The following is a 13,139-nucleotide window of genomic DNA, read 5'->3' on the forward strand; positions in this document are numbered from 1 at the left end:
ATATTATATGTTAATAGTCTTGCCAGACGTCCCGGTTTGACTGGGAAAAATCCGGTTTTCTGGCAGAATTCCGGTATCCCGGCCAATTTACTTCATGTCCTGGTGAAAGATAAATTTGATTATAGATCACCAAAATGTTTTTGAATAATAAACTGTGAAGGATTTTTTGGGATAATTACTATGTCATTTGTATCATTAACATGTAAAATTAATATCCAATGAGCTTGTGACAAAACATTAACTTATGAATACAAACCTTCAGTCACCGTTCAGTTTTAATACATTTTTCTTTACCTCCCCTTATTCTTATTTTTTTATTTAAACTATCGCTATACTAATATTCGTGTACAAATATCAGTGTTTGCTCATTGTTTGTAATGCTGCTTATTTGTACAGGGAAAACGCAAGGATTTTTTCCTTCGCAGTTGAGTTGCAATCCTGTCTAATTACCAGTGCATTGAGAAAAAAATTAACCTATTTCTTAAAATTAAACATTTTTGATACATCCTTTGGGGTAACGGCACCAGTAACAGACATGCTTAAGACATCGCTCGCAGGTTAACTCAATTTTCTGAGCCTTTTAATATATTTAGACTTTTAAAACTATTTTTCTCTCATGCAACTACATTTCATCTAACCTTTTGCTGCTTCTGGATCCTATGACTTAGTTAATTCTATTGTTATTTACTCAATTTCAAAAAAGCTCCAACCGCGAGTAACAAACACTGACAATTCTGATGATATCCAGTAACTGATAGGATGAGGGAAGGACGAGTAACAGGCATAATTCCCTTTTCTCTTCAAAATGTGTACAAATTCTTTATTTTTAGATCTAAAACCTTATTGAACTTCAATGAACATGAAACACCAGCTAATCTTTTGGTGGCTGTTCATAACCTTCCACCACTGCCTTGTAAAACACCAACTAACTCATGAAATTCACTTTGATAACACTAGATGGTTGAACTGTATTCATAAGTTGTAACAACATCAGTTTTACCCACCTAAAATTATTATTATTTAAATCCAAACTTATGACTGTCTATTGCTGGACCCTTGTCTGTTACTGGTGCCGTTACTCTTTATTTAGTTGTTTTTAGACCTATTAAATATCATTATTCACATATCTCTGCATTCAACACCTAATTTCATTTGTATGTCAACATTTTTTGACCACATGTTTTAAAATTATATTAAAGTGTTTCTTCACATTTACAGGTAAAAGTGTATCTTTTTAAATCCAAGCAACATTACAAATATAAACTAGATTTATTAAGCAGATAAAAGGGTTGTTAACTTTTCCATTTTTTAAGTATTATAACTATTTGCTTTTTGTCAGTGAAAGTAAACAAGACAGATAATTAACTTTATGGGATAAAGAGGACTGGAAGTCAGAGGGAGAAAAATGGAATTGGTGGGGCATTATCTGCCGCATCAAGGAGCATCTTTACAACAAATTTGTCCCTTTTAAGTGTTATGTTTTTTTGAAAATAATGCTACAAAATTATAAATGTTACAAGTCAAAATTTAAAATCTGGAAAAAATGTATTGTAAAACCCATTGAAATTTTTGTTGCTAACCTATATGAGCATAGGATCTGAGTGAAGCATAATTGAAGAAGAAAAAAAAAGCTTAAATTACTTCCCTGATTTTTTAAAACATGCATTTGTTACGAAACTGCTATTTTATTATTTTAGAAATGTGGAAAAATTAATATAAACCATAATATTTTCTTAGAATACAACTAACATTTTTGTTGCTCATATTTATATATGACAGTGTATTTGTTTCTCTTAATGCAGGATTATCTACTCTTCTTGTGCTCCCTACGGGATCAGGAAAATCTTTATGCTACCAGCTGCCAGCGTATATGTTTGCCAAGAAAAATAAGTGTTTGGCGCTCGTCGTATCTCCTTTAGTATCCCTTATGGAAGACCAGGTAGTTTAATTATGATTTTTAACTTCTAAATTTAGCACACTGCGCTTCAATTCAGATTTAACACCAGATCATCATTTAGGAAGGTCAGGAGGGGACCCTAGGGTGGTTTAAAAAAACTTTTTTTCAGCTAGAGTCCAGGACACCCCTTTTTTTTGAGCAATCACGATTGCTTATTGCTTTCATTTGACTGTTTTTTGGCTTCCTATCATTTTATTTTGTCTCTGCCACCCTCTGCAGCATCACCGTCGACCGGCTCCTCACGATGCTGCTCCTATAGCGAAAGCCGTCTCCAGGTGGCGTCAATATCCTACACACATGTGCATACATACACCTCTACACACACACATACACCTACATGCACAAACACATACACACATTCATGTCTGCACACAGACACAAACACATATGCCTACACACGCATACACATACCCCGCCCCCACGCACACAAACACTCATACACACAACTACCTACACACTCATGCCTGAACACAGACACAAACACACATGCCTGCACACAGACACAAACACACATGTCTACACACATACACATACCCCCTACACACAAACACACATACCCACCACACACATGCCCACATACACACACACACTCGTGATTGTGAAAAACATAATTTGAATTCAAAATGACAAAATTCAAATTAATTTTTTTTTTTTTTTTGTTAGACTTACTAATAGTATCATGCTGTAAAAGTTTTAGCTTCTTACTCAAATTTTAAGAGGGTGTTCAATGACCCCTCAATTTAACATTAGCCGTAGCATAGAAAATGTCACAAATTTAGAAACATTTAATTTCCCCAGCTTTTTTTTTTTTTTTTGTAAATAATTATTATTTTGCAATGTATATGCATATTACTTACGTATAATATAATATGTAGCATTTTTTTTTCACTTCAATGTATTTTTTAACCCCCCCCCCTCTCCCATACCTTTGAAGTTTCTGGGATGGGGTTGAGCATCCTCTTTCAATTAAAATAGGAAGCTTAAACTCTTCCAGTATATTACTACCCACAAGTCTAAAAATATTGAGGGGTGTCCTGTTATGTAGAAGAAACTTTTTTTTTACATGTATTTTTGAACCACCACAGGGGACCCTTGCCATCTCCTGGCCCTCTTAACGATAGCCAATGACTGACTAATGATTGGCTTTGAGAAGTTTATATATTTACATACATATAAATGGTTTTTGTTATTTTTTAATGTAATATGAAATGAGTACCTTTGTATAGCCTTTGTCCCCACCCCTAGAAAATTTTGAAATGATGCATCTGCTTAACACCATTGTGATTTTTCCAGTGTTTAAGACAAGTTAAAATAAATGACATGAAAGATCTAAAGGGTTGGCGGCTTAACCGAGCCGGAGGCCGATATCCTCTCGTAAATGCTGAGAGTATCCTCACGCTGTTAGATAAAATGTTCTACCAGTGTGAAGTGATGTCTTTAGCTACTGATGTGAAAGTAATCTCAGCTTCTATCAGAGAATGTCTGAATGCAGCTCAGCTGTGGCTATTCCAGACTGATGAACCCTAATAATAGCATGGTGAAACCCTGAATGTTGTAATCTGGCGGTTGCTGTTGGTATATGCTTGTAGTTCTGCCTTAGTCCCAGCTCAGGGTAATAATTACAGCTCATTGTGCAACTTATATGCAATTTCATTGAAAATTAATTTTTGTTCGTTCTAAGAAAACTTGCACATGCCTTAAAATTTTTTGAAACATGTTTTCCCCTTTGTTGTTATGGTTACTTGATTTTATTTATTTGTTTCTTTAAATTTATTTCCATAAACAGGTCACAGGTTTATCATCCAGTCTGCATGCTGTTTGCTTGCACAGTGGACTGACAGATGTACAAAAGAAGAAATCATTGACAGAAATTTCTGATGGTACAGCTCAAATCTTGCTTGTGTCACCAGAAGCTGTTATTGGTAGCAATGCATTTGGAAGTGGGATGTTGCCAGCTGATCTACCTCCAATATCATTTGCTTGTATTGATGAAGCTCATTGTCTGTCACAGTGGTCACACAATTTTAGACCTTCGTATTTACAACTTTATAAAGTATTTCTAGTTTTATCATTATTTACTCTGTATTATTATTTTTTGGTATTTTTGCTTTAAAACAGTGGTGCCCAACCTTTTTTTACCCGATTGGCACATCTCATATTAAGATGACTCTCGCTCCAAAATTAAAAAAACTTCCTGGGTAACATAGGAAAGCACAGAAAAGAAAGAAAAGTTCGGTTCTTTAAATAGTCGAGACCTTTTTATGGGCATTAACTTGCGCAAACGTAAAAGGTGATGTGCCTTTTTAATGAAAAAAAACTGAGGTGTACATTTTATAATTTCACCCTTATTAAATATTCAAGGTCTTTTAAATGACTCAAACAAATAAATGAATGCATATACTCACATGCAAAGTAATACTTTTTTAAATTCATATATTTTGACACTGACAAAATGTTTAAATATATGGTTTTATGCTTTTAAGTTTAAAGAGTTTTGATGTTTTTCATAGCCCCAATTGTTCAAAATCTGAAGAAAAACATTGCATTGTTTTGTAAGAAATGATTTTCACAATAACTGCAATAAAAATGAATACTGGAAATAATGCACTGAGTTTGATACTGCTTAGTAGGGTGGGTTAAAAAATGGATATTTTCAGTAAGGTTTCACTGCTAATAGCAAAACACAGTTGTATATTGGCATCCTAAGTGTGGGGAAAATAATTTTTAAAATTTATATTTATATCTTTAGATTGTGCATGAAATTAAAAGTTTGAAATAAACGTTTTGAGAAAAGTGAAACATTTTTTTTTTTTTGCATTAAATTAGAATTGTTTTGAGTTTTGTTATAATACCATGCAAATGCTTTCTTTTCATGCATCATTAAAATGTTTTACATCCCTTTAGTTTTTGTTCATGCATAAGTCCTAATAACACTGTGCGGCAAAAAAAACCCTTCAAAATACTTCTGACGTTTCGTCGGCTGATTCTTCTGTAAAATGACCCCCTGAATCCGAATATGACCTCCGTTTCCCCCTATACGTACCAATTTTTTTTAAAGGCCCCTACCCCCTTTTTTTTTCCAATTTTCCTCAGTTTCAAAGTTTTTTTTTTTTTTGGAGATTAAAGGAGCTTTATATTAACTGCTAGCATAATTTTGGCGGGCAAGAGAGGTTCAAAGTTCAAGATCATGGACATTGATAGCAAAGTGGGGGGACTTGGGGGCGGGGGTATACCCCCCAAAATATTAGAAAAATCACGAAAAACAATCTTTTTATTCTGCTTTTTTTAAAAAGATGTTTGTAAAAAAAAAATTTTGGTGCAGAATGAGAGTATAAGGCTTGCTTCTATGACTCCTATGTCCAAAAAATTTTCGCTATGTAAAAAAAATTTAAAAAGAAAAACTATCATGTGAATGTTCCACATTGCAAACGAGTTGAATCACAGGTCTTCGTTCAAAAAACCATTCTTCTGGCTGGTTCTTATGTAAAATGACTCCTTGTTTCCAAATATGACCAACTATCCCCACATTACGCCCCCTTTTTAGAACCTCCTCCCCCCCCCCCCCTGATTCAGAGCCTTTTTTTTATTTGGAGGTGGAAAAGAGCATTACAATAACCGTAAACATTATTCTGAATGACTGAAAATGTGCAAAGCTCAAAATATTGTGCATATGTTGCAAGAAGGAAAACATGGGCCCCCCCCCCCCCCAACACATTGTCTTGCAAAAAAACTCTCATATGCTTCTGAGGCTGAATGTTTAATTGAGGGGGGGGGGCAAGTTTTACTTTTTGCTACATGTTGCACAAGATATTGAGCTTTGCACATCTCTAGTCATTCGGAATAATGTTTACGGTTATTGTAATGCTCTTTTCCCTCTCCAAATTAAAAAAAAAAGATGGCTCTGAATCAGAGGAGGGGAGAGGGAGAGGTTCTAAAAAGGGGGGTGATAGGGGGGAAAGATGGTCGTATTTGGAAACAAGGGGTCGTTTTACATATGAATCAGCCAGAAGAATGTCTTTTTGAATGAAGACCTGCGATTCAACTCATATGCAACGTGCGACATTCACAAGGCAGTTTTTTTTTTTTTTTTTTACATTGCGAAAATGTTTTTGAACATGGGAGTCATAGAAGCGAGTCTCATACTCTCATTCTGCGCCAAAATTTTTTTTTTAAACATCTTTTTTAAAAAAGCAAAATAAAAAGATTGTTTCTTGCGATTTTTCTAATATTTTTTTCCCCAAGTCCCCAATTGTGCTATCAGTGTCCATGATCTTGAACTTTGAAACGCTCTTCCTTTCCAAAACTATGTTAGCAGTTAATATAAAGCTCCTTTCACCTCTAAAAAAGAAGAATCGCCCTGAAACTAACGAAAATTGAAAAAAACTTGGAGGGCCTTTAAAAAAAATTGGTACGTTTAGGGGGAAAACGAAGGTCATATTCGGATTCAAGGGGTCATTTTGCATAAGAATCAGCCAATGAAATGTCAGAAGCATTTTGAAGGGGTTTGTTTCGCCGAACAGTGTAATTTGTTAACTTGACCAGAATTTGACATTTTGAACTTTTTTTGCACATTGCTGTATTTTATCTTTTATTGCCTAGCTTTACTTTTTTACAATTTTATTAAAAAGTTTTGAAACTTATCTTTTTTTTCACTTTTATTACAAACTTTGAAACTTATGCACCTTCTAAAGATATATAATTATCATCCCCATATTTAGGATACCAATACTTAACTTTTTTTCTGTTGGAATTCATTTGTCATAAATATCCATCTTTTTGCCACTCTACTGTTTGTTTGCTGATATTTTAAGGAAAAAACTATGTACTGTTTAGTTGCTGTCCAAACAATACTGTAATAATTATTGTGCATCATTCTTTTCAGGCCTTGACCCAAAAACTTGGAGTGAAATGTATTCTTGGTCTGACTGCAACTGCAACAAACATAACAGCTAAAGATATAATCTCTCACTTAGGTTTGGAGCTGACTGAAGAATCCATTGTTGGTCACACAAACATTCCTCAAAACTTACATCTTTCTGTATCTAGGGATAAAGATAAGGACAAGGTAATATTTGATGCTTTTTGCATAAAAAGCTTAATTGTGCATTTTTATTCAAAAATGCGCTATTAGGCTTTCGTTATGATTTTTTTCCATTTAATTTTATTTGATAAGAGTTTCTTTCGTAGTTTAACTGTAGGTAAAAATTTGACTACCAAGCTTTCGTAGGACGTTTTTCTTTTGACTTTCTCTTTCTCTTTCGTTTTTCTTTTTGACAAATTATTATACCAAGTCGATCAAAAGTGGGAGCGCCCCCTTTTTTTCAATGTTATATTAGTTATAGGTGAATGTTGTCGTACATGCAGTTCTTACAGATATTTTTCAGCAAAACTTCTCCGAATCCTCGAAACTTCGTAAAATATCTGCGGGAACATGGAGCAGAATTCAGTTGTGTAGTGACATGGATGGTGTTTACCAATGTTTATGACTCTTAAGGCTTCTAGGCAACTGTGTACAGCAAACTCTCAACCATTAGAGACATAAAGTTGAAAATTATTTTCAACATTATGTCTGTTTATGTTTGTTATATGTATATTTTATTGATCATTCTGTACAGTTCTGGCTTAAAGAAATGAAAATTTCTAATCTTCTGACAAAATTTTTTACTCGTCCAATATGTTATTTTCCAATTTATTTATTTATTTTCAAAATTGTAATTATTTCCCAAAGTCTTGTTCTAGTTCTCATTTGAAACCAAAAGTTCCCCCATTTTTTTTCAGTTTCAAAAGTTTTAAATAGTTAACATTTGGCAATTACTTGTTGAAAACACAGTACTTTCAGCTCAGTTTTTTTCTTTTTTCAAATGCCATGTGTTATGTATTATCTGTAAATAAGCATTTTGCTGTAATTGTGCAGCAATCTTTTAACATCCACCTTCGGTTAACTTCTTTTTTCCTTCTCACAAGTATGCAATACAAAGGCTATTGAATAAAAGTACAAAATTATTTTTAATAAGAACATCATTTATTCAATATCATATATTATCAATTATCGATTGGCATGTATTATTATAATAAAAAGCAACATCTGGGGACTACACCCTACTGCAAATTATTTCCGACTTTTGTTTTAGCATAGTAAAGTATACTTTCATTCAGATTGATAAAAAAAATAAAGGAAATTTAGCACAAACATTATCTAAACCAGGAAAAACACGACAAACATTGCACGACAAGAGAGTTTTCACTATTTTTACTTCCTTTTACGAAAAAGGAAGTATTGTATTCGCGAAAAAAATTCCGCCCAAAAATCAGCCTTAATTCCCATTTTGCTCACCCCCAAATGAATGTTGAGTTTTTTTTTCAACCCGACCACACGTGGATATATGCCTAGGAACGTACAGACACCCGAAATATCCATTTTGATGATCCCCAAGTTAATTACAACGAGTTTTCTCGTGACGTCTGTATGAACGTATGTGTGTATGTATGTCGCATAACTCAAGAACGGAAAGTCCTAGAAAGTTGAAATTTTTTTATGTAGACTCCTAGTGGGGTCTAGTTGTGCACCTTCCTTTTTAGTTGCATTTGGATGCTCCAAAGAAAGTCATTTGCCCCTTTTTGGGGGGAAATCATTGTTAATTTCGATGTAAACTCAAGTGGTGTTATAATTTGGCGAACACTTGGCGATATATCGCCAGTCTTTTTGGTCGCCAAGTTTTGTTGCCAACTTGGCAACAAATTTAACGCTTTTTTTTAAAATCTAGCTTCAATTCGGCCACTGTTGGTGATATTTAGACAGTAAACTATTGAATCATATTAAAACTGCCAATAATAAGAAAATGACATTAAATTGGAGTAAAAGGAAGTCATGTGATGCACACATCAGCTCGTTTGAGCCAAAATCCAGAAGGATTGTGGTCCGGAGCATTACGGATTTGAGGTCCTATACTGTATTTCTGTTCCTGTTTTCTCTGCAGTTCACAGTTATTGAAATTGTTCTTTTCTTTGGCGTTATTTTGCAAATAATGCATGTAAAAGTACATTACTTTTCTATGCTCACAATTCAATGTTCTTTATGACACTGGATTAAACATGAATGTATTTTCAAACATTTATAAAAGCAAGCAAAATATCTCTCTGCCATATTTATGGAAATTTGCATTTTTCAGGCCTTAATTCAGTTGTTGAGTGGAGATCGTTTTCGAATGTGCACTTCAATCATAATTTACTGTATTCGTCGGGTGGAGACAGAAAGACTTGCTGCATTGATTCGAACAACCATGCAAGATGAAGTGATTCCTAGTGAAGAACAACCAGCCAAAAAAGCCAAAAAATCAAGTAAGAAATTGTTTCCTTCCATGGGCCCAGATAGATATGTAAATTATCAGCATTTAGTTTTTTCAATCTTTTTTTTTTTTTTCATTTTTACAGATCTATAAGATTTTTCCCATTTTAATTTGTAGCACTGTTAATTGCAGATTGCAAAAGTTCTACATATCTTTTCTTGATGTTTTTCCTGCTTTTAATTTTCATAGTAAATTCCAAGTGCTTCCCATGTGCCTCTTACTTTCTGTCTTTATGCTACTTTTGACTGTTTGCCACTTTTGTTCTCTATTTTTATTAACTGTTTACATTCTAAATGAATGTTGATAAAATTTTGCTTTTTGATTTTGTGTAGCCTTATTACATTCAGTTTTTGAAAGGGGAGAAAACGCTAATTTCTACACACAGTGAGATATTGCAAATACAGAGTTTCTATTTCTTTTTACGCAGTCAGTCTTTTATTGTTTTTTATTTACCATCAGACAATGAGAAATTATGCCAAAAAGTTGGTAATTGTTTCTTTAATACAGTGGCCAACCTATGACCAGTGGGCCGCATGAAGCTGACCCATATGACCCATTATTTTCTTCAGTGTTACAAATCAAAAACCAAGAGTCAGAAGTTTTAATTTAAAAACAACCAGTGTCACAAATTTTCAGCAGAATATTGAAAAATTTGTTTCAGGAAATCAGATGCAATTAATAAAGTTGGCATCAAGTAATGATAACAGCAATTCTTGGTTTGCAATTTTCTTTCCTTTTCCATGTTTTCCCATACTGCTTTGAAAATTTTTAAATATTTGGAAATTTTGTATGTGTTCTGACACACAAGAATCATTTTAATGCTAGGTGTGATCAGGTAAAAAGAGATTGGGCACTACTGCAAATAATGTGACGAATGCTATGTAATGTTTTAAAATTTGGAAGACTATTTCAAAAGCTACTTTCTGCATCTAAAGTGATTTTTTATCTTTCAGGCTTCTAAAGCTACTATTTTTAGTAAGAACTCAGTGGTAATCCTGAAATATATAATGAGCAATGAACATGTAACTTACTTTGAAATACAATCAGCAACTGAACTATACGGCATTAATATTGCTTTGTTAAACTGTAATTACATATTTGATACACCCTCTTCAGTGCCTTCAGTTAAATGCGTTCCACTATTGGTTTTGGTGGTAATGGATGCTTGTTAAATTGATACTTGCCAATCAACTTGATTATTCTGTTTTACTTCCCATGGTTGTAAAAACTTATTGATCTTCCTTGGACTTGTATGGTAGAAAAGCTTTATTTGCTGCCTAAAAGGTTTCAAAAGGATTAGGGATCGATTTTCATATCCTTCCAAATATATTACTGCTTGTGCTTTTAGGATTAGATTAGGATCACATTCAGTATCAAAAAAAAAAAAAAAAAAATCACAGTAGCATTTTAAATTTTTTTTTTTTTTTGCCTCAGAACAAACAACTAAAAGAAAATATATAGCATAGCTTTTAAATCTATGAAATGTTTTTAAATTTAAATGTATTTGATCATATATCTGTGTATTTTGTAATCTTATACTTTAAAATTTAATATGCCATCTGATATAACAAAAACACCACTATAAAATGGGGTTCAATAGTGCATTATATCGAAGTTTGATTGTACTTTATTATATTTACTAGTGGTACCCTCACGGCTTTGCCCGTAATAGAAAATTAAAAGGTCTTTTGGTTCGCCTGTCTATTTACAAATAATGTATGGTGAATTTTCTCGCCAATTGGCTTGTGCCCATGTTACGTTTTCACGTTATGATAATTTCGTAATTTACTCGTCAATCTTACGATAATTTTGTTCTTAAAATTAGAATAGAAAAAGAACTGCATCGAATTTTTGAAAAATCCCTTCGAGGCGCACACCCCCCATGCTACAAACTAACTTTGTGCCAAATTTCATGAAAATCAGCCGAACAGTCTAGGCGCTATGTGCATCACAGACATCCAGAGAGAGAGAGAGATCCAGACATCCAGACAGAGACTTTCTGCTTTATTATTAGTAAAGATATGTTTGTATTTCATGGATTGTGTCTAAATGGTTAAATTGTAGCTAAAATATTAATAATGTTTTTCTTTTTTCTCTCTAAATATTAGAAAAAAGATGCTTTGCATGGACAGTTGAAGCTTATCATGCAGGATTAACTGCACCTAGAAGAAGGTCTATTCAGAAGCAGTTCATGTCAGGTACTTTATGACCTTCAGAATTTTTTCAAAGACAAGAACAACATTTTATTTTTGAAGTAATATGAAAATTCAAACAATCAGACAACATTATTTACAGGGAAACTACGTGTAATAGTTGCAACAGTGGCATTTGGCATGGGTGTTGACAAGTCAGATGTACGTGCAATCATTCACTACAATATGCCGAAAACCTTTGAAAGCTATGTTCAGGAAATAGGACGAGCTGGCAGGGATGGCTTGGATGCACAGTGTCATCTCTTTCTTGATAATGAGGTTTGTAAATTTATTATTATGATGAAATTTCATACTTAAGTTCATGGAATTGCCTCAGACTGCAAAAATTACAAATCACTGTTATTTCAAACTCACTCAAAAAAATAGTAATAACTTTAGCACTAGAACGACTGACATTTGCTGTATACCTAGAAGACTAAAGGGCACCTGCCTAATTTTTGAGTGAATTCTTATTAAATCTGTTTCTTGCTGTATCCACATGCCACACACATCTCCTCTAATGGCTAAATAAGAACTGGATTCATAATAATTTCTGTGATTTTATCTCTACATGCCAAATTGTAAAGTGTTAGTTTCTCTTTCGAAAAGTGATATCTACAGTTAGGGGTGAGTATTTGGCATTTAAAATTCCTTCTGACTGCAAAAATAGAGGGGGAAAGGATAAAACTGAAGTGAATAGTACTTTTTTACGCTACTGTGAGTATGAGAAATAAAAATTTTCTCTATTTTTGGTGTAAGATACCTCAGAGGCCACTGTCTTAGAGCAGGAATTAAAATGGAGGGAGCAAGTCCAATCATTGGCTTAGCAAAAGCTGAACTAAAGATCCCAAGTCACGGGACTCAACAACGACGAATGGTTGGCACGTTTTACGTGAAATAAGAGAAAGAAACCTGAATTCTTCCATTGCTTTGCTTTAAAATCTATCACATGATTTGGGAGCCTCAGTTTCATGAATCTAAGTCTTCACTCCCTCCATTTTATCTCGTCTCAATGACCTCTGTGGCCCCTCCTGTCTTTCTAGGTATAAGGTTCAATATTTACACTTCCAGGAGGCTAAAGGTTAAATGATTAAAAAAGGTGGGTCATACTATGAAAAGTCAGAAAGTTCCATTACATTCAGTTAGTTATATTTCGATTTATGGGACAACAAACTATGGGAGGGGCGACACAGGCCCCTTCCATCTTTCTAGTGTAAAGAATGTCCAAAAGTTGAAGTACGTTTGCATTAATTTATTGATATTGTTGAGGTAAGAGGGCTGTTTTTTTTTTCAACTTCCGATCATGCCGCTAAACGGCATGGCGAGCGGCATCGGCCAGCAATGTGCGGCAGTCGATTGTGCACCTCTCCTACTACAACCTCACTTGTTTTTGGGCGTCCAATGCCATTACCAGTTTTTCTAGCAACACATAAACATAGCTACCATGATAGAATATCCCGCCAAGTGTGAGTTGCGAAGTGTCATTCGCTTCTTGCAAGCTGAAGGGTTATCCACAGCAGAAATTCACGGTAGAATGAAACGAGTATACGGTGAAAGCTTTATGACTGACAGTGCAGTGCGTGACTGGTGTAGGAAATTTAAAGATGGACAAGGTGACATTCCTGATGAACGAAAGACCTCGTT

General features: G+C 34.0%; 1 protein-coding gene across 1 annotated transcript in view; it reads left to right on the forward strand.

Annotated features, from left to right (window-relative positions):
• Positions 1–13,139, forward strand: part of LOC129233445 (ATP-dependent DNA helicase Q4-like) — a 62,671-nt gene that overhangs the window by 19,183 nt on the left and 30,349 nt on the right. The window contains exons 7-12 of the mRNA XM_054867470.1: positions 1,803–1,939; positions 3,744–4,010; positions 6,840–7,022; positions 9,127–9,295; positions 11,436–11,501; positions 11,599–11,774. Coding sequence (XP_054723445.1) covers positions 1,803–1,939; positions 3,744–4,010; positions 6,840–7,022; positions 9,127–9,295; positions 11,436–11,501; positions 11,599–11,774 — 998 coding nt within the window. The remainder of the gene's footprint in view (positions 1–1,802; positions 1,940–3,743; positions 4,011–6,839; positions 7,023–9,126; positions 9,296–11,435; positions 11,502–11,598; positions 11,775–13,139) is intronic.

This window comes from Uloborus diversus, unplaced genomic scaffold (assembly GCF_026930045.1).
Source record: "Uloborus diversus isolate 005 unplaced genomic scaffold, Udiv.v.3.1 scaffold_421, whole genome shotgun sequence".
NCBI lineage: Eukaryota > Metazoa > Arthropoda > Arachnida > Araneae > Uloboridae > Uloborus > Uloborus diversus.